General features: G+C 39.7%; 1 protein-coding gene across 2 annotated transcripts in view; it reads right to left on the bottom strand.

Annotated features, from left to right (window-relative positions):
• cdh7a (cadherin 7a) overlaps positions 1–23,277 on the bottom strand; it is a 200,161-nt gene that overhangs the window by 9,875 nt on the left and 167,009 nt on the right. For both annotated transcript variants that reach the window (XM_015975712.3, XM_070553097.1), the window contains 2 exons: positions 9,576–9,693; positions 3,683–3,931 (listed from right to left, as the gene is read on the bottom strand). In XM_015975712.3, the coding sequence (XP_015831198.1) occupies positions 3,683–3,931; positions 9,576–9,693 (367 nt within the window). The remainder of the gene's footprint in view (positions 1–3,682; positions 3,932–9,575; positions 9,694–23,277) is intronic.

Below are 23,277 nucleotides of genomic sequence, written 5' to 3'. Positions count from 1 at the left end.
CCATTGAGCAGAAGACAAAACTCTAGTTGAATTCAGACAAACGCCGAAACCAGACGAGTTAATGTGGAGGACATGTGGCCTGAGGACACGCCGTCTACTGCTACATATTCTCTCTGTAGCTCCTCTGATGTTATAATTTACTAAAAAAGGTGTTCTGTCACAATAAAAGGGATGAAACTACCAGGAGATTAGAATAAAAAGCTACGTTTGACCCCATCGGGCTACTGTTTGTGCCGTTTAGATCCTCCTCTTCTTTGAGTGAAAATCAGCTAAGCGTTAAGCCGTGACTCCACTCTGATGGTATTGCTTTGTCTGTGGGTTTTATGAGCAATAATGCTGCCTGGAGGTGACAGCTCTGTACTGCATCGTCTGTGCGAGGATGTTAATGAATGCTCATTTAACAAGTGTCTTTACGAACATCTCAACATATGGTGTTACGCAGCAACAGAAGCCGAGAGTCCTTGAAAAGCAATACAGTACTTACCTCCATGACCTCCTGAATTATTAGAAAGGAGGAAGAAGAAATATGATACGCGGTAGTGTATCGGTTATAAAAGCTCTTTTAGAAAATGACTGCTTTAAATGCTGACAAGGCAGATCTGGATACCAATATAACTAGAACATGTCTGATGACAGTTTGAAGGGCATGAATTCAGATGTTAGACAAGCGTAACAGGCAACAAGAACAACAGAAATGTTAAAGCTGCTAGAAGTGGCCCATTAGGGTCACTGCTGTGAGTAGGAGTGGCCTATCATAACCACCAATTGGCTCTGTAGTAAATCACCAGTGGTCTCAAAAATTACCATGGTGACCGGTCCGCGCCGAGGTGCTGAAGATAGGCATGAGCTCTATCTCAAGCGCCGTGGCGCAGCTGTTTACAACATTGTGGAGTACTTGACAACAGACATTACGACGTGGAACGGCTTTACGGCACAAACCCATTTTACCTTATCTTATATATTTATCTTAAAACATTCTAATGAAGACTTACCCATTATTAACAAATTAGTGTCTCACAAAAGTTGACGGCAAGACTGATCACGCAAAAACAAGAGTCACTTCCTGTTCTCAAGTCCGGCATGATGTTGTGACTATCGCACGGCTGTCCAAGAAGCGCTCAGCAGTGCGTCGCTTCCTGTGTGACCATTTGAGTTCCCAAAACAGCGACGCATCTGTCTTCAGTGTGCCCCAGGCTTTAGGCTCACAGTGGGAATTAGTACCTCATTAAGGTTACCATACCCACTTAGTGTCACCGTAGTAACAGTGGCTTCTATTACTATAACCATGGTAACTACCAGTAGCCCCATTAGGCTTCACCGTGGTAACTGTACTACCAATAGAAATTGTGCCTGAAAACAGTGCCAAAAAGGTGACACCTAGAAGATCGAGGTGTAAAAGCTGTTCCCCTACATGGTTTTATACGAGATATAAAAAGTTAAAAAGAATGACACCCTGTGGTCAGATTAGGGTACTACAGTCCATGTATCTAAACAAACGAGTTCATGCTGAGCAACCGTTGCCAGTTATGGATCAGCACCAGAAAGTTCTAGACGACAAGAGATTATGAGTCATACACAGTAAGTTAAGTAGATGAATACATTTCACCGTATTATTGAGTTGTTGGTTACTGAAAAAGTAGCCTGAGTGGCTAAGAGTCTGTCCACAGCGTTGCTTCTTTTAGCTGGCTAGTGTCAAATTACAAATGCCAGTGCAGACATGGCAACCCCAGGGGCTTTAGGGCAATCAATTTCCCTCTGGGATTAATAAAGTATTCTTGGATTGAATTGAATTAGATTTGATTGGCTCTGGAACCACGAAGTATGGAGGCGGGCTCACAGATTGTAAACCAAAACTACGTCCCTCTTTGGCCTTTTTTTAACGAGACAACCCCCCCCCCCCCCCCCCCCAGCCAGCTGATCATTATTCATGATAGGAAACAGACTGTTTTGAGGTTATTGCACTGCAACATTATTACTTATTCTACCTTTAAAGTATGTGGCTCTATGATTGGAAGAAAAATAGACTTGGATTCTTGAGTTGGTTGTAGATCACTTTAAATCTGTTTCTTTTCCACCTTATTTTCCACAAAGTTTGGATCAGTGAAGACTGCCTTTGGAGTGGAGGTGAACACAACTTTTGATCAGCTTGTTACAAAAAACTTCACAGGATGAGTTTCACCCTCCCCGCAGGTTCAACTAAACACAATAAAGATGCAGCAAAAACCCAGAGAGAGCCCAGAACTCCAGATCATTAATCTCTGCTGGCAGGATTTCATCACTGCTTTACTTGTAAACATCCGAGCGGCTATTCAGAGCCGGCTGACCAAGGTGACGCGTGTTTATCCGAGAGGGAGACAAGAGGGGAAGAGATCCCCCCCCCCCCCCCCCCCCAGAGATAACCTGTGAGTAAACTTAGGATGCTACTATATTCAGGCGAACCTCTTCAATCGCCTGCAGAGGAGTCCGATTGGGCTGTAAACTCTGAGGTGCACTTTGATTCGAAGCGCAGGACTGTAAATCTACATTACCTCCACTTAAATCTGAACTCCATTCTGAACTGCAGAGGCTGTTATTTTAAATGTATTCCCACTGCAGCTCAACAGACAAATGGAGCCAAGCGTGTGAGGTGGAAGTTCAGCTGGACAACGAGGAAGAGCTGCTGTGCTAATAAAGAGCGCCTAAGCTGTCAATGCACTGCCTACTCTTTAGATTTGCTAAGGGACTGGATTTTAATGGGAACACTGGGGGTGGGAGAGAGAGGAAGAGTTTAGATTTTCATGTTGCTGAGACATGTTTTTGAGCTCATTAGGTCATTGCTTGATAGTTTTTACAGATAATAATTTAGATGAAGCTTTTATCGTGCAAAGACAGATCTCGTTTTGGTTTTTATTGGATAAGTATCTGTGAAAACTGATAGCATCTCATGAGATTTACAAATTATTTCATTTCTTAATTCTAAACTGCAACATGAGCCTGTTGGGGTGCCACTGCTGCAGCTTCGTGTTGTGTGTCAGGTGTGAATGAAACAGGACCTTCTACTATATTAGGAGGGGTGATTACTAAAGGACAGTTTGCTTCTACGAGAGCCCATGAGAACAAAACTCATTTATTGATTTGTAACAAACGGTTACAAAACTTTCACTATTTATAAACGTTGTTTTACACATTTACCTCTTTGCTCATTGCCAGTGATGAAAGGGAGTCTGATGTGCTTGTCATTATGCTGGAGCTTGTGCTTCCAGGGATTTTTGACCCTAATGGCCACCCATTGGTAAGGTCTTACTCAAACACAAAAATAATGCTTGCTTGCAGTTATTTAGCTATGTACTGTTCCTTATCGCCAGGGTAAATATCCATCATCACATGAAGCAGGATTAGTTCAGTCCTCCCAAAAATAAATAAATAAATAAATAAATAAATAAATAAATAATAAATAAATAAATAAAAACCTCCTGGTGGAGATTCTAAGTACTGCAGGTGGCCAGTGCCAATTTTCTTTTCTCTTTTATTTCTTCCTTCTTCCTGTGTTTTTATAAATAGTATAAAGAAAACTAAATGTAGTGAAAACGCTGCTCCTGAAACCTGATAATAAAGTTCTGCTGTGATCTCTGCAGCAGCGAGACAAACAAACTGTAGTAATACCACCTCATATTTCCCTCACTGGGGGTCATGCCGGTCTTACCCAGAAGAGTGATGATGCAGCCCAGAATAGCCAGGAGGGCGCCGGTACTCAGACCAGTGGCCGTGTAGGCCACCGCTCCACATGACAAGGTCTCGCCGTTTGAGTCACACTCACACACACGCACCGAGAGTGTGTTTGTGCTGCTGAGGGCTGGACTTCCACTGTCTGTAATCAACACGGGTAGGCGATAAACAGGCTGCTCGCTCCTTCTGAAGCCACCTCTCTTCGTCAGTATGGACGCCGTGTTGTCTGTAAAGCACAAATGTCATATGTATTCATCACATACATTCACATATATATCTACATCTGACAAGCTGAGAGCTTAACCTCTAATGGAGCCGGTACTTTTGTTGTACACTACAGGATTATCAGCATAAATGCTTACAGATGGTGTCATTAACACTGTTCATTATAAGACACGCTGCAGCGTCTCTGTCTGGTCTTTGCCACCTGTTGGCTAATAACAGCTTTGCTTTGATGGCTAAAAAAATCTAATCTCAGCGTATGAAAGAAAGAGACCGAGAGCAAAACAAGCAACCATTACAGGAGCAACAAAAGCGTTTCATGACAGCTATATCAATAGATGGAGATGCACTCTCAAACAGAGCAGTCGTGATTGAAATGCAGATGTTGAAGCCTTGAAGGTCGATTCTTTTGTCTGGGCGGTATTCAGATTTCATTCAGATGGCAAAGGGAAAAATGTGACATTATACTTATAACGAAACAGACCTTGTTATATGTTGTCCCAAACTGCTAATATCGGCGTGCTGCTGAGACAGTTCCTGACTTATTTACAGGGAATTTCATCCTTTTAGTGTCAGACTTTAGTGGGGTTTGCTGTTACCGTTCATCCCAAAGCTCGTAATTAGGATGAAAGACAAAGGTCCAGGCCAGTCCAGTCCAAAGCGCAGCTCGGGGGCCATGTGTGGCCCTCGGAGGGATGTTGTGTGGCCCCCATTTGCACATCTCGAGTGGATACATATTTCTCTCTCCAACAGATTTTTTTAACATATTCATGTACAGATGTGCACAGATATGAGGCCTATTTTTGAGCAGGACAGATAAATACATTTTTGTATTTTCTAAATACAAGTTGCAAATTTCTGTGGCCCCCTTTAGAAACGTTTGGACATCTATGGACTAGACTTCCAACATATACAGCAACTAATCAGAGAAATGTAACATGTAAGATAAAACTGAAAAAAAAAAACCCTGCCCCTTAGTGGCTGGTTTCAGGACAACTTTTAAGCCCCGCCCTCTGCATGTAAACAAATGAAACATCATCTGTGCTAAAAGATTTGAATACATCTGAGGTCTTTTGTGTGTTGTTCTTTCCTTGCTTCTGTATTTTCAGATATTTATTTTTGTAAATAAATAAACGCCACATTGTGCAGGTGAGTAGGTGGGGCTTTCAAACCCACATCTAGGGTGGCTCGTGTGCTTTAGTAGATGTGATTCAAAACCTGTGGTTTGGAGACTTGGAAATGGTTAAAAAGTCACCGAAAACCTGAAAGGTTTTACGAGGACATGTATGCACGTTACCTGTTCTTCTAGTCCCTAAATGTCACCTTGTGTTTTAATTCTCAAAGCTCTTGGCCCCCTTAACGTTGAATTAAGACCCCTGACTGAATGTAGTGGATGATGACGCTCAAATGCTCCTAATCTGTCCCTAAAAGGTCAAACTGCTAAAGTTCCCACTAATACCGTACCATGTATGCACCAACCTCTGATTCTTCCCCAAGCTCAACATCCTCATTGCCGAATGTAGATGCGCTCAAGAAGATGCCACACTATCATGACTCTGATTGCACGATGGGTTTGTAATCATTGTGGCCAGTCCAGACCATACGCACACTCCACCTAAAGGGAGCCTAAGTCTACTTCCACGTAATGGGTCCTCGGAAGAACGAAACAATGAATGCAAGTCAACGGAGCTAAAAACGCTATTTTCTAATCCGCTCTGCCTTACGCCCAGGATCACACATATGTTGTACTGCAATTTAATGGAAAAGTAATGATGAGTGTTTCGACCACGCCAGTCACGTACTTTGAGATTTATCCGCTTATAAAAGTCCGTAATTAGCATGACTACAAACTAGAAATCGGCATGTCGCACATGTGACGTCACCACATAATCTCCTCTCCTCTAGCGTAGCTGCTACTTACCAAATGGCCAGATTTATGGTGGTTCTTTCCTCCTGTGGGAAGTTTGCTGAACTTACAGCCATTTTCCCTCAGTTTTCCCTGTGTCTGGTTTGATGACGTCACTTTCATCAAAAAACCTAAAATAGCGTTTCCCCCGTTTGACAATAAGCTCGTTCTTGGTATCAAAGTGCTTCTTTAAAAATCACAGACATATGTGAAATCCATGGCACAAAACAAGCGGAATTGGAAAATAGCGTTTTTAGCCCCGCTGACTTGCATTTATTTTGTCGTTCTTCCGGGGACCCATGACGCGGAAGTAGGTGGGCGTGACTTAGGCTTCCTATAGGACTGCCACTACTATGATCAAACACCATCATGACCTCACTATGGAAGTTTTGTTTGAGCTAGCACATGTAATACTGAGCCTATGCATTTTTAGAGTCATCATCCCGAGTGAAGGGGGTGCTGAAGTCAATCCCGAGAACTAAACTTTATGAGGTACTTCTAGCTAATACCCCTGTTGTCTTCAGAACATCCTGAATCTCACAAAGCGTTGATCTAAAGCAGGATAGATCCATGCTTTACCAAATTCTGACCCAACCATTTGAATTCTGCTGCTGAAACTAAGACTCTTCAAACCAGGAAACGTTTTTCAGGTTCCTGATGTGCGAATTGCAGCTGGTTTTTTATTTATGTTCCCATTTTCACACAGTATTTTATTTTGTAATTCTGAAAATGTGTATATATATCCAATAATTAGATATTTGAATATTTTATTTTACTTTTTTCCGCCTGTTGTGGATGTAATTGCTGCTGTGACACTAACATTTTCCCACTGGGGGACGAAAAAGGAATTTTCTATTCTATTTTTTATAATAAAACAAGTCTGACTATTATCCTCTAACCTCTGACACCTACAACACACAACTGCTGCTCACTGAATATTTCATTCTTTCTTCTGGACCATTCTCTGTAAACTAAAATGAAAATCCCAGCAGATCAGCTATTTCTGAAATACTCAGACCAACCACCATGTTCTACGTCCCTTAAATCTTCCTCGTTTCACTGCTCAATTAAAAATTCTGCAGGTCATCCCGATGCCTAAACTTCCTCTGAAAGATTTATTGCCACACATATAAAGCAACAAGCTACCAAAAAACTCTGTTCAGTTTAAATAACTAATCTGCAGCTAATTCAAACATCCACGTCTGTGCTCGTGGATTACGCCCTCTCAACCAGACTGCTGCACCTTGTGAAAGGTAACACGACAACGTCAAACAATCACCCACACATGTGGGCAAACACTCATCGAAGAACATCATCTTATGGAGTATATCAGCTCGGAACAGCTTTCTTTTTCTTTCTAAGCGGCGGGGATTTGTAATGATGAAGTCAAACACAAGTCCCAGGAGTCTTTAAAGCTATACACAAATTAAAATTAAGTTTTTCACCCACTTTTGATGTGTGGGTGGCTACTGGCATTAAAGGGATGGTTTGAAGTGTTTTTTTTTTATGTGGATTATTGATAAACAAAAAGGAGAATGCATTGAGTGTGTGTTTTAGAAGTGAATTATAACCTGAGGAGTGGGCAGAAAGTCAACGGCATAGGCAGGTTTGATTCAAAGGAAGTCAGCAGCTAACAGACCGTTCCTATCGCACCCAGATTCTGAAGTCTCCTTTCAATATTACTACAGCTTATTCGCTTCACCAGCTGCCGTCTAAAGGTCTGAGCTGACACTTCCAGCATTGATAAAAACATTTGCACTTCCTACATTTAAGGTGATGGGGTTTCTCGTTTACACCCACATTAAAAAAAACTGCTGTTGATCAAAATATGATGTTATAACAAATAATCTTCAGTATTTCTTGGTGATTGTAAACATCACTGTGAGAGACAAGCTACACACACACACACACACACACACACACACACACACACACACACACACACACACACACACACGAGAAACATTTTGAACAGTTATTATTGTATTTGCTATAGAAAGCTTTTCCTCAGTCTGGAGGAACAGAGTTTAATTCTGACCAGATTGATGAGCTAAAGGCTAGTACAAGTGGAACCAAGATCATAGAGGAATACTGCCATATTTAAATGACTCCAGTTTTATTTAAACCTTTTGCACCTTCACAGAAAAAATAATTCCAAACACAAACAGTATTAGCCACTAGCACATCTGGCACAGCCTGGGGCATCATAATTTTTTTGCAAACGTAGCCATGTAATGCTAAACTTAGGTTTCCACTTCTGCCCTATGGCTGTTTCTCAAACTGAGGCCATTTAAGGAGCCACCTTAAACAGGCAAGATATTAATTATAAGTTAATATTAGCTACCAATTAGAAAACGTTAGTTTTGGTCATTTAGGGAATATAATAGATACAAATTATTTGTTATTTCTACACACATCTGGCATGCACAATGGTGCTGTGTAGCCATAACTACCATAACAATGTCACGTTGTTGGAGGGCATTATTAAGCATTAATAAACAAAGGATCCCTTTATTAAAGTTCTTTAGGACATTATTAAGCATTAGGGTCCCTTTAATAATGTTAGTTGGTGCATTAATAAGCATTAATAAACAAAGGGTCTCTGTATTAGCATGACTTGGTGCATTTATAAACATTAACGAACAAAAGGTCCCTTAATTAAAGTTCTTTAGGGCACTATTAAGCATTATTAAACAAATGGCCCCCTTTTTAAAGTTACTTGGTGTATTATTAAACAAAGGGTCCCTTCATTAACTTTACTTGGTGCATTAGTAAGCATTAATAAACAAAAAGTCCCTTTATTAAAGTTCTTTAGGGCATTATTAGGCCTTAATTTAAAAAAGGATCTGATTATTAACATTATTTGGTGCAATATTAAGCATTAATAGACAAAGGGGCTATTAATTAAAGTTATTTAGGGCATTATTAAGCACTAATAAACAGAGGGTCCCTTTATTAATGTAACTTGGTGCATTATTACGCATTAATAAACAAGTGGCCCCTTATTAACGTTACTTGATGCATTATTAAGCATTAGTACACAAAGGGGCTATTTATTAAAGTTCTTTAAGGCATTATTAAACATTAATAAACAGTGTCCCTTATTAACATTACTTGGTGCATTATTAAACATGAAATAAATGAAGGGTCTCTTTAGTAAAGTTACTGTTATTGTTAACTATTAATTGTTGTTAAGGTTAGGATAAAGGGTCAGGGAGGAGAGTCTGCTTAGCAATGCATTACACATTATGGTTAGGGTTAATTCTTTTGTTGATATTTTAATAGTTTAATGCTTAATAATGCACTAAGTAATGTTAAAGAGCCGCTGATTGGAAAGTGTTACCAATATTAAACTTAACAGCTTTTTGACATTTTATAGACATTATGACTGAGATATTTGCAATGCATTTGGAGTTATGTCAGCATCAGGTAATACCGCCTACTTCAGGGCAGAACAGAAAGTTGGGAAAAGATGTATTAATAAGGGCTGCATTCCATTTAGTTAAAGTTTTGCTCGCATAGCTCAACAGAATGAAGTATTCTTCTGCAGAACAACCAATGAGCCTTTGTGATGTTTCCAGATTCTATTAAATGCTTCAGATTAAACAGTTTAATGACATGTTGATGGTTTTAACATTCATCCAGATCTGCAAATAGCCTCTGAGACACTTTATTCAGTTAAAGCAGCAAAACAGCAACGCTGGGAAGTACATCAAAGACAAAAGACAAACGGTTGTTGCACCTTTGTTATCCCGCAGTGTGAAGTTGAGATTGCCAGCAACAGGCGCATCCAGGGTGAAATAAAAGCGATGACCGCTCAGAGGTTCGTCCTTATCCACCGCGCTGATCGTCCGAATCAGCTGCAGATGAGAAGAATAAAAAAAGACATTTAAGATCTCATGGCCCAATTAGCTGTTAACAGGGCTGTAAATCGTTTGATGTGTCCAAGCAGAAAGTAGTGAAGTAAAAAAAATAAAAATGTTTTTTTTTAAACAACCAAACAGAGGTGTGATTGAATTAGAGAAAACCAACTCCAGTCTGAATGATGAGTAAAGGTTCATTTTATAATTATTGGCTTTGGTGCCGTGCCATTTATTTCCTCAAGTACAGTAAGTGCTTATTTGGCAAGAGTTTGGCAACCTTTTAGAGATGAAGTGTTTTCTTTTAGGAAGTGATTTCAACAAACCAAATGACTGTACAGAGATTATGTGTTTTCCAGCCCCTGTTCTCAGACCACAACACATTTAGCGTGTTCAGTAAAGCGGAGAACATCAAACTGCTGGAGAGCTATTAATCATGAAGCTAGCCCTTCATTAATCTGCTCAGAAAAAGAGAAAAAAAGAAAATGTTCTTGATAATTCCATAAATAACCATTTTTTTGTCACAAGCTTTTATCAAACATTTAAAATATCTGTTGTAAATTTGCTTTAAAGGAGTAGTTCACTCGTTAAGTCAATACATTTGCAGTGGTCTCCAGTAGGAATTAATGCCTTGTGAGTTGTTCCCGGGGGGAAATTATACTGTTGCACCATTTCTTGGAGCCCCAAACTTGCACTGCGCCCTATGGTCTTCAGTGAAGTGCATTTGGAGGAAGTGTACTATAAGGCTTTGAGCACGTAGCACACACATGTGCAAATAGTTGCTGAATTGGGACAGGGAGCATTGCGTCATTGACAGCCAGTCGCAGTTTGTGCTAGTTTAAAACAATTTTTTATTAAAGGTGCATCATGTAGAAATGAAGTAAAAATTACACCCTGTGGTAGAATTTGGATACTGCAACCACTGCAGCCAACTCTGGGGCTTTTTGCCGGTCGGCGCTGCAGCATTAGCTCACAGGAGACACGGCAACCCCCACATTCACCGATGGTAACCAGTAGTTACGTCCCTCCTGCCTTTGTTTTGAAAAGAGAAAAACTGACAATCCCCGCAGCCAGCTGGGTATGAAATATGTTTCAGTTTAACCTTCCTTCCAAAATGACTGAAATGACTCTTTTGGGATTTCCTCACTGTCAAATTATCACTATATTCTTACATACTGCACCTTTAACAACTTTCAAACAAATGAAAAATTTCTTGACAAAGTTTACATACTTTGCTGTTCACATTAAATCTAAAACATTCAGAGCAAGAATAAATTGAAATGTGCTGTAGTAGAAGTAAAGGTGGTATGGTATGGTAAAAATCATTAATAATTTTTAAATGAACATCTTTCATTTGAAAATATATATTTTCAGAAAAGGTACTTGAGCTGTTGTTCCGCCTGATTCTCAAAGGTCACACACAGCAATGGACTGTAACGCCTGCATCAATGTGGAGTTGGGCCAAGTGCAAATCAAGGGTGCAAAAAGGGCATGGTCAACTTCCGCACTTAAGGATCAGTACTCCTGACGTACAGTACTTGCACCCTTGGAATGGAACGTACAATTGAAGGGTGCAAGGTGGGAAATACGAGTATCGGGATTCAGCCAAAGTTCCCCACACCACTGCTGAGCTTCAGACGGCAGGTTTTGGAGTCTTATTTCCTGATATTTGGGCATCTTACCTCGTATTAGATAACAGCAATGCCACTCTACCACTGACTTGCAACGTCGATGTTTTGTCTCCACAAATAACACAAGCCTGGAGAAGCTTCTGCTAAGTGGTGAAGTGGCTAATGCTAACGGTAAGCTTCAACCAGTCGAGCTGTTCTCTCCTGTTTCCTAGATGCTACACCAACAAGAAGCAGAGACATGAATGTTAAGTGACATAGATCTGTCAGGCTTTTCTAATCCTAAAGTTTCAATCAGAAGCTAATGCAGGAGATAGGTGTAGGAGACTGTTGTCATGTTCAGCCTGCATGAAAAACTCTAAATAATCCACCACACCTGTAAATACATCTTCATTTTAATAATTTCAATTATTAATATTATTGAATTTCTGTCAAGATGGATTCCCCTTTGGAACAATTTGTAGTTTTTGACTCCAGGCTGAAAATTCTGTAATGTAATGAGAAGTAATGTTGTCATTTTTGGATGTGACATTGCATATGACACTATTTTTTTTTTCTAATTTGTCCAAAATGGCGTTAACTTTAAAAATTCCAAACACAAGTTCTCTATAAGATCCATAAAATCTAAAGAAAATCATATGTCAAATTTTCCAAATGTTTAAAAGTAAAAAGCAGCGAAACTGGGGTTAATCATGCCATCAGAACCTGCTTTGGATTGCCACAAAGACAGAAAGTCCAAGCTAACAGCAACACTGACGTTCACAGGGGAAATTAGAGAATATCTCCTCTCTATTCATAGCCAGATGTTATCAGAGGCTTCGGCAGTGTCTGGTCATCACGACATCATGAATATAGACTCAATCCTTTCATTTAAATATCTCGAGCACCTTCAGACTTGCTGGCCTTGTACACTGTCAGATCAGTCGACACCAATACTGTCCAAAATAAATACCTACGGAGCCCAGACATCTACTTTGTTGTTAAGAATGAAAATGACTCACGATAAGAAGCGCTCATGCTCCAGGCGATGCAAGACAAGTATTCATATCTGAGAGGTAAATAAGTGAGTTTTTGCTCTACTTTCTTCTGCATCTGAATCTAGAACAAAAGAGCATAACTCCCTTCATTATATAACGCGGTTGACAACTATAAATGTTGCAAGAAACATTACCAAATAAACCTATTTATTCACACCCACCAGCGTGTGCTGTGATGGTTATTTTATTCATGCAAAAACACACAATCTCAAAAATCAACTTATCTCCATTCAGCAGAAAAAGCTTTAATTTTAGCAAGTAGCTGCAGCGAGGAAAAAGGGAGGAATCTGAGTCAGAACACGCTGTACGTGAGAGGCACATCACACACCGAGATGCCATATGGACGACAAGTGATAGCCACCGGGACGGCCATCAAAGTGGGTGTTACTGCAGCAGTTTGTCCTTATAAATTTACATCAAGCCTCCTGAATCTTTATAAACTCAACCCTGTGACAACTCGTACCCATGGATGGCATCCAAGACATTCTTCGAAGCAGTTCACACTAAATTATCACATCTGCCAGCCCTAAACAGCTCTTTGTCTAATATCCGGACGAAACCCAACGTAAAAAAGAAGAACTAGAAGGCCCAGGAAGACGATAAAAAAGTCAATGATCCATCAGTGCTGAGACATGGATTATCAGTTGTCAGCTGTGATTAAATGCTGCTGGCTGCAAGCTGTCAGGTATTAAGTGTTTGTGTAGGTGGCAAACAACATCCTGCCAATTATTAAAGCTGGCAGGCAGGGTGAAAATTCGTGAATATCTTACTTTCTTTGCAAAAATTGAAATTGCTGGCCTTTAATCAAAAGATGCATGCTGCTTTGTTTTATTATCAGTTCTGCAGAGCTAGAAGAATTCAATAAAATAAAAAAGGTTATCATTAGCAGCTGTGGAACCTTTGTGTAAACAGACAGAAGTGATGTTTGTGTCAGCGTCAAACACGACAACTGAGCACCCAAACATGCAGCACACGCACGCTCGATTTCATATCGCAAAAGCTGCCATTGATCCTGGATCATAATAACTCACATACATGCCCCTCACTCGTTTATGGAAATTCCACATCTGATGGAAAGCGGGTTTTTTTGTGGTTCTTAGTGCCGACAAAGAGTCCTATACACAATTTGAACCCTTTGATGTCCTTTGAAAATCGCAGGTGGATTCTGAGCTTATCTCGAGGAAGGTTTCCCATTTCTCTCTGCTGAGGGAAAAGGACTGTAAATCATGCCTAAATCAAACACTTTGTAATGTATAATGCCTTTCATTAGCGTGGCTGTGATGCAAGGCGTTCTGGCAAAGCTTTGGTGGGGAATCCTCTAATGGGTTGAGTAGGAGATAGGAGGAAAGAGGCATGGCTGTGGACATAAATTCTTGCTGAAAGACATTAACTGCAGCAGCCGACTGGTGCCTGTCGCAAAGGCACGACGGAGGAGGCCTATGAATCACCGAATTAAAGGATTCTTGAATTTACACTTGGCTGCATGTCAGATCAAAAGGATACTAAATGAAAACGGTGTGGCTTCTACTCCCTTTGGAGCAGGAAGCAGCAAGGTTTGTGCACAACAGATGGTTGAAAGTGCACACATTTGTGGGTGCTGGTTAACTTATTTATTGACATGTTTACCTTGGTTTAAAAACAGCACAATATTTAATCAAAGCCTACATTAAAAGTATTTTACAGTGCTGTGATAATTTTTTGCCCCTGTAAAGAGTGCATTAGCTTTTGCGTGTCACTGTTGAAGAATTTTATTACGCTCGTTTTTACAGATTTGTTTAAGTTTTGCCACATTGGTGACAGTTTTTCTAGCCTGGCAAGCCAGCAAATACATAATCCTATGTAGTCTGGTCACGAGCCATTGAAGCAAGTCAGTCATGTGGTGGAATCTACGATTGTCCTTCAAACTGTGCCTGCACGCAATTGGACAGTGTTAGGAAGAGCAGGAGCAATGAACGTGACATATTCATCTTTATGGAAGTCAGTCAATGTGGCAGTCTGCCACATTCCATTGAAGAAGAAGCAGATATCCTTTTTCAAAATAAAGGACTCAAGTACCTCTATCTACTTGGGTCTCGAAAGAAAAGCCCAAGTCTAAATCGTTCAAAGTTGATGCCAAAGCTGTTTCAAACAAGTGTTGTTTCTGAACTGACGGCATGTTTGAAGTTTTTCTCTGTCGCAGCTCTGCCCAATAAATGTAGAGTGCTGTGACTGGCATGATACAAAAATGTTCGGGCCAATGAAAGACCTGCTGAAGCTGCAATGGAGCACGGCTAGGCTGACCTGTAGAGCAAAAAAACTTGTGTCTGCTACGGTTGGTCTAGATTTTTAGGGCTATAGTTGTCCAGCATTAATGGCCTTTTAAAGGTCAAACATTCTGCACAAAATTCACGGTTCCATCAATTACAGCATGTGGTGCAAACTTTGTAGCAGCAAAGGAGCCCAGACCATCAAACTACCACCACCATGTCTGACTGTTGGAATGACGTTTTCCAGAAACGTAGTGGTAACTTTACACTAGTTGTAACAGAACACATACACATATGCCCACATAATGTTTTCCTAAAAGTCTTGAGAATCAACCAGATGTTTGCATACACTTAAAAACAGCCATTTGTTTTCATTAAAGGTCAGCAGAGGTTATGCCCTTAGAACTTTTCACCTTTTTTTTCTGAATTGTCAGCATACGTAGGTGGCCTCATATGGGAATAAAAGGGTAAACCGTATGGGTGCCAACAGGATTGATATGCAGCTGGTGGACCCATAGGAGCGTGCCTACATAGGTTTTTGCCCATATAGATGTTAATGGACCCTTCATGGGTTTTCAAAGGGGCCCAGATGAATTGACTACATGATATACATGGGCTTGTTAAAATCTTTGTGGGCAACCCCTATTGGGCCGCCATGGCACAGACAAACCATGTTGCTATTCAGTGTTGTTTATTTTAAATTTCATCTTCTTTTAAAATAAGAGAACAAAAAAGGGCAAAAATGACTTATTACCTTAGCTTTAACGCACAGGCCTGTGAGCAATTATGAGCAATTACACAAAGTCAGACACCCTCCAGCTGATTTTTGCAATATGTAAATGTAGAATATTGGCTCTCAACCAATGCTGGGACCTCAAGGTCAGTGTATCTTTGTCTTTGCTGTTTCAGTTTGGATTATTCTTTATTAAATCAGTGTCTGGCAACCATCCGAACTTAAACTTGATAGATTCCATTGCAGGAGACTCCCTTTTAAGGGGAAAATGCAACTAATTTGATTACCAAATACTGACAGTTCAATACTCTGTTTAGAAAATTAAGAGACTCTTCATTTTGCAGAGCTTTAGCAGGTGGAGACCCTGAATTCTGAAAAACCCACTTCTGTAATGCACTTTCAGTAAAAATCTGCCCCGTGAAACATGGTTCTGCCAACTGAAGTAACACCACGATGAGTCTTTAAAAAGGAGCTGAAAACAATCAGGAAAAGGCACCTGAGAATTCTTTTCACCTTTTCTTGTGACCAAGTGAGAAAGCTACCTTTAAGATCAAAGGTACGCCAACAGGATGCATGGGTTACAGCTAGTAGTTAACACTTCTCACATGGTGACAGGTCTTAGAATAGAAAATGCTTCATTTAAGCAATTTCCTCTGTTTTACAGACACACTTAATAGAAAATAAGTAAACTGCTTAAATATAGAAGGATCAGGTGGTAAATGGCAATGTCTTGATGGAAGTCAGCCAGAGTCATCGAGGTGTTAATTAAAGTTATGTCTGTATGTTGTTAGATGCATCTTTTCTGAACAATTTCATAAAGTGAATGTTTGGTGAGAAAACAATTAAAGTATAGAAATATGCTGAAATAGTACTAGACTTGACCTAAGGATGGGCAAATGTACGACAAAAACTAAATATGTTGACAATCTGCCCAAAAAACGGCTGATCATACTTGGGGGGGTGGCAGCAGTAGCTCAGCAGGTTGAGCGGGTTGTCCAGTAATCTGAAGGCTGCAGGTTTGATCCTGGCTCCGGACAGAGAATTCTGCTGTTGTGTCCTTGGGCAAGACACTTAACCCACCCTTGCCTGCTGGTGGTGGTCGGAGGGACCGGCGGCGCCTGTGCTCGGCAGCCTCGCCCCTGTCAGTGCGCCCCAGGGCAGCTGTGGCTACATTGTAGCCCATCACCATCAGTGTGTGATTATGTGTGTGAATGGATGAATGATACACTGTAGTGTAAAGCGCTTTGGAGTCCTTACTCTGAGAGGCGCTATACAAATGTGGGTCATTTATCATTCATTTACTTTGGTTTTTAGTTTCTGACCCAAAAAAGGAAAGGGAAGAGTTGGTGATCAATGAAACTAAGCTAGAGAGAAAAAGAATTCTAATGTTTCTTATTTATGCTGCAGAACACTGAGACGAGTGAGGAAAACATCCATTTACCTGAACTGATTTCATTTTATTCGATAATTATGTAATGCAGCTATAATTCTATAATTAAAAACAAAATGAGATTAATTAGTAACTGAATGAAGACATAAAGAACCACTTAACAGGCAGGTCAATCGCTTGGTAGCGCATGTTTTAGTCCCCATAAAAAAAAATAATTTATATAAAAGTATTATGAGAAAATATGGAAATGTTTGAAGAAATGGTGATAAATTATTACACTGATCTTAAAAGTGCAAGGTTTAAGAGTAAATGATGTAAAAATTAAGTAAAATACCATCCTGTGGTAAAATTTGTTTACTACAGCCTATTTTTATTAAAAAAAAGTGACTTTCTCACTCTCATTCTGAGAGTTTCATGGTTGTTACCAGTTACAGATCAGCACCAGAAGAGTCTAGATGAGAAGCGAAGATGGGTCATACACACTAAGTTGATGAGTGGATAAATACAGTACATTGTTATGTCTGGTGGTCGCACTCTTGGGTGTTATTGGGTAAGGAGCACTTACTACACTTATTACGGTAATTCATCTCCGGCATAAGAGGAGATGTGGTTATTTGCCGTCTTGCTGTTAGCCTGCTGTTATAGTTCTGAAAGGCTCATTAAAGAAAATAATTCAATTCAATTCAAAAATGACGACTGACATTATTCACTTCACACGTACATTTCACTGTAATGTCAAGTTTTTGATGACAAAAAAAGTAGTTTGACACTATTTTAGAGCAAACTATTTGCTTCTAATCTGCTTAGTTTATATTGTTAGCTTACCGTTAGCTTCTAGCCTGCTTCACCCAATATCAGAGTAAAACAAAGAGATGCCATGGCCTCTTAGGTGTACAAGAAATAACGTCTGGGTTGCTCCTGTTTACTGGCTTTGGTTCAACAACTCTGGAGCTTTTTCCTTGCCGGTGTCAAATTGCAAATGTTGGTGCTGCAGTGTTAGCTTGTCGCAGACTTCATGGGCTCACAAATTGTAAACAAAGACTACGATCCTCTTTAGTTTTTTTTAAAGAGAAAACTGACAACCCCCCCCCAACACACACACACACACAAGCTGGCTGAGAGGGAAATCTGTTTCATTATAACATTCCTTCCAACATGGTTGAGACATTAGACTTTTGTGATTATTTCTCTGTAAATTCCTACATATTGCTCCTTTAAATAATAATATATATTTTATTTTACCAATAACTTACATGTTATAGTAAACTTTGGTCCCTATAGACAAAAGTAACTTTTTTCTCGTGGTGGAAGAAATGCTATCACTTTAACACTTTGCCAAAACAAATTCCCACATCTTTAGTTGGAGTATCTCAGATTCACCGTATGCACAAATAATCAAGTCAGAGGGAGGTGAATTTAAAAAGTACCACCATTTTTTATCTCTTGGTCCAGTCGCCAACAGTTGCAGCAGATATAACTATTAGGATATGGTTTTAGAAAGAATACTGTTAAAGCTTCCTTTTTAAAATCCAATCTCTGTGTTTGTACTCGTGAAGACTCCCCCCTGTGATGCTCAGCTATTTGGATTCTTCAGACATCCCACCAGCTGAAGCTGAAGAATCCTGACTGTTCGCATGGCACTCACCGGCAGTAATTACACAAAGAGCCTTAATTCTGCTGAGTAAAAAACGCGTCTGTCCTCAGCGGCGTGTGGTTCAAAGAATGTAGATTTAACTCTCCGAAACACTACGTCCCACTGAAGCTCTGACAGGAGGCATCTGTGTTCGTCTGACAGGAGCACACGGTCTGAAATGTGCACACGGTCTGAAATGTGGCCCATTTAATGAGGGAAGTAATGTCAGCTAATGTAGCATGGCTAGACTGACAAATTCCAATCTGAGTGATAACTAGCTCATATCCCACTTTCCCCTTTTTATTACCCACAAAGTAAACACAGCACTGCATTTTAATCTCCTTCCTTCCACTTCTCTAAAGTCCACAGTCTTGTTGTGAGGACTAGACTGTCTTAAAAGTGCAATTATCCGATTCTGAGCGGGATATGGCCAGCTCAGTCGGCTAAGAGCCTTTCCTTTAAGCCACCTAAAGCCCTGCTCGCAGATGACTCATACAATGAGATCAAGACAGCCACTTCAAAGTTGAACCAAGAGTATAAATAAGCATCGCATCAAATAGGTGGCACTGGTTGCCATGGCAATATGACAGCTGTCACCAGGGGTTGTGTTGACGAAGGAAGTGGTGGGCACGCTGTTTTTCACACTCCCCTCGCTCCATGCTGCTTCCCACAGCGTCGATGCCCCAAACATCACCCACACGTGACACCCAGAACTTCTTTCACCGACCCATCAACAACACCCACTTGCACATCTCACCCTGCTTACACACACACACACACACACACACACACACACACACACACACACACACACTGAAAGAGAAACCTCATTGAGAATCAATATTTCCCAGTCAACACCTGTACATATCTTCATATTTCCTTTCTCTCAGAGTGCCTCGCTCAGTTCGCATCACCCGTCTGAGTCATCTGCTGAGACTAATCTTGTCACAAGTGTTCATGCTGACACGATCCCAACAAGCCAAACGCACTCAGGCTAAGCCGACTTCTGGTGAGATCTGACATGAAATTTGCTCCATCGTTTTATAGAGCAGACACTAACGTTTTCAGCATCCCTTGCGATGTAATGTATCTATTTTCATCTTCTGCCAACACGCAACACCTATAAGAAACTGATAATTTGGATGGAGGTGAGAAGGTGCTTTTTCTACTCTTTGGTGACAGTTGAGGCAGAGGAGTGATTACAAGCCCTGTAGGAAAAGGAAACTTTAATCAGAGTGAAGGATTTTTTATGGCCAAGTGTTTTTACAGTCTAAACATTAAAAGAAATGATCTAAATACCTAAAATGTTTTATTTTGTGTTTTTAAGGACTTTCAGAATTGGACTAGTGTGCCTAATTGGTCCAGTATAGTACATGAGCTCTGTTATAAGGACAAAAACATTGAATAATAAAAAACATTATTTCTTATACTTTGTATTAACGCTTAATAATTTACTTGTTAAAATGCATTTTGAGCCTGTGTAAAGCTAAACTAGCTGTTAATATAAAACTAGCTTACGACTGCATTGATTTTCTTTATAATGTGGCTTAGTGGTTTATTTGTCAGCTTGCCAAATCTGACATATTTCGATGATGTGCTTTTTATTACACTCATCACAGGTTAATAGGCAATGGCAACCTTTCCAATAAATATACAGAATTAAACAAAACATGAGCTATAACACTGCTTATGTAAATTCACAGACTGTTTTGATCATCTGTGCATGTTTTTACCAAAGCAACTTACACAGAGGTGAGGCGGAGAGGTTGGACTCAATGATAGAATGATTTGGAATGAGCTGGGATCAAACTGACAACTCCCAGATTGTTGTATGGAGCTAGGATTGGGACAAGATTACATGCAACTTGCTCCAAATTTTGTTATTTCATTTTGTAACACAGAAATCTTGTTTTGTAACATGTAACTTTCATTTTGTAACACGTAATTCTTGTTTTGTAACATGTAACTTTCATTTTGTAACACGTAACTTTTGTTTTTTAACATGTAACCTTCGTTTTGTAGCTTGTAATTCTCGTTTTGTAACATGTAACTTTTGTTCGTAAAATGAAACTTTCATTTTGTAACTTGTAGAAAAATGCCAAAATCACAACCCTCAAAACACAACAAAAGTTATGTGTACAAAATATTTTGTCCCAAATTCTAGCTTCCTGTTATGTTTCACGTTGTGCCAAAAGGTACATGTTACAAAACAAGAATTTTATGCTACAAAACAAAAGTTATTTGTTACAAAATGAGAATTACATTTTACAAAACAAATATTGCGTGTTACAAAATGTGTTACAAGTTACAAAACCTGGTACATGTTACATGTAATGTCCCAGTCCTAGCTCCATATTGCTGCTCCACCTCTTGAGCTCCAGCTGCCTGTTTATAATCGCTTCAATCGTAGTTAACGTAGCTTTAGTACTTCAGTTTAGCTCATTTGCAGTGTGTTTTGAAAGTGTAACATGCAAAATATAGACTCAAACATATTGAGAGTGTCACTTTGCTGCTGGGGCACTTCCAAAAAGTTACTTTGCTGCAAATGGAAAGGAACTCATCCACTTTAACCCTTTATAGGGCCAACATCCATATTTAGACACTTCCACTGACATCATAAATGATATCAGTGTGCCTTTTCACAAACTCTTAGAATTACGAGATTTCACCCAAACAATAATCAGAAATCAAGCTAGTTACGGTTTGTGCCATGGCACCATTCCACCAATCAGTGCAGGGCTATAACGTGCCAAATATTGGTGTGTCTGCAGAGCCAGAAAACTGCTCGATCTCTTGTGTTTATGGTCAGAGCTCTAAAACTAACAATGCTAGGTTTATGAAACTCACATCACAAGATTGACTAGTTGTGCTAAATAAAGAATTATGTGTTGAAAATGTCAAACTCAATGAAGTTGGTGAAATCTTAGCATGAAAATCAAATCTGCCAATGTGAACATACGGCCTGAAGAAGCAAAATTAATTATGAATATTTTTAGGTACAATCTGTTGTTTTTAAGACATAATCTTAGTATTCAGGGTAACAGTAATAACAACAATTATTATATTGAATTTATTTTGCAGTTTTAAACTAAAATGTCTCTGGGAAATGGAGAAGCAACAAAACCAATCTAGCCATCAGTGATGATGAGGATGAACAGGAGGAAGATGATAATGAGGCACACCCTCAAATATAAAATATTCTAAAATATTCTAATAATTTATATTTGATCAGAAATAATATCTATTGTACAATAACTTTTCAGAAATATTCCACAATAATATGTTTTTATAAAAAAATACTATATTGTTTAATAATTGTGATATATTCTGTATTTTTGAACAGTGATATAATGTTCTACAATTAGTTAGCTTATTCTAAAGTGGCTTATAATTATCTATATAATTCTAAAACAATGTTTATTTAACTTGTTCATGCGTTTTATTTTGGGATTTCTTTAATCAGAACAGGGCCAACGTCCATATTTAATCACTTCATTTTCTCAGATTTTCTGCATGAAAGTAAATCTTTTTGAAAATTGTAACAACATAATTACACTTTGGTTATGGACTACAATAACACCCTGGGGTTGAAATAAAAAATGTAAATACTTCAATGAGTGCACTATAAAGGGTTGATTGCAATGTTGTTTGTTTTACGTTCAGTGGAAAGAAGCGGTTACTCTACAGGAGGGATGTAGGGTATTCCTCCTGCTGCATGGTAGCTTTTGTGATGTTTGTGGCATGTTAGACCGCATTCGCTTATGCACCGAAGTAGACAGGCAGGGAGAAAAGAGACATACAACACAAACGGGGAAAGAGTGGGGGAGGGGGCCGAATGGGGAACAGTACACAATAAATACACAACAGACAACAAATCCACAGGCAGGACATAACAGTGAGGTTGTCACAACACTGATCTGTTATTATTTTAAAACTGGTTTTTATTTTGGTACTTGTGTCTGACCGAAGTTTCATCTAAAAGAACAATATAGTTGTGCTGTACCACGATGTGGTTGCTTTATTCACACCTGTGCAAATGAATCACACCAAAGGGGACAACGGACCAGGATTTGATCCAAATTAACCCTTAATTGGCCTTTTTTTGTTTGGCTGACTTCAATTTATACTAAAGCAGATGAAATTGACTCAGTTATTCAGCTGAACAATCAACGGGTCCATCTATTTAGCAAATGCACAACCTATGAAATCCACAGCAACTGCAGTCCTATTAAAAACGCAACATTCATCATAAAACTCCATGAGTGTATAGAGGAGCAGCCAGGAGACTGGGAGAAGCTAAATCCCACTACCACTCATGTATGTAATAATTACAGTGAAGTGCTAGTTAAATGCTAGCCTCCTCCTTCCCATCTTTGTGGTCCGCACTGCCCCTGCCCCTTCCACCTCATGAGGAGATCAATTTATATTATGGCATAAGACAGACGCACCGATGAACTGTAACAAGTGGCGTCTCTGGAGAGAGCCAGCGCCATGAGACTGCCTTAATTAGGCTTGAAAAATGGCAGGTTATTCTATTCCAGCACTCCCTGTTAATCTGTACTACAGAGCCACACAGTCAACTCTGGCCCCAACTGGCAAATATTATTTTTTCATCTTTGTCACAGCTGTGAATAGGCCAATGGGCGTGACAACCCATGGGCAGGCTGAGAATTTTTAACAAAGCTTTACGGGAAACTGCGCACAGTCAGTACAGCCAACTGTTCAGTGCTACAGCCTCACATACAGTACGCAACAGGAGTATTGTCATTCATTAGGAATCAGGGAGGTGGTGGAGCACATATCAGAGGAGTAATGAGTCCACCCAGTCTGTTTGGTAACAGACAGCTGACACCTCGTTGTAATTCCAACTGTGTTTTCACATTCAAATGTCAACCTCTCTCCTTCCCTTTGCTCTGT

This window comes from Nothobranchius furzeri, chromosome 7 (assembly GCF_043380555.1).
Source record: "Nothobranchius furzeri strain GRZ-AD chromosome 7, NfurGRZ-RIMD1, whole genome shotgun sequence".
NCBI lineage: Eukaryota > Metazoa > Chordata > Actinopteri > Cyprinodontiformes > Nothobranchiidae > Nothobranchius > Nothobranchius furzeri.
This window is presented reverse-complemented; position numbering and strand designations above follow the sequence as displayed.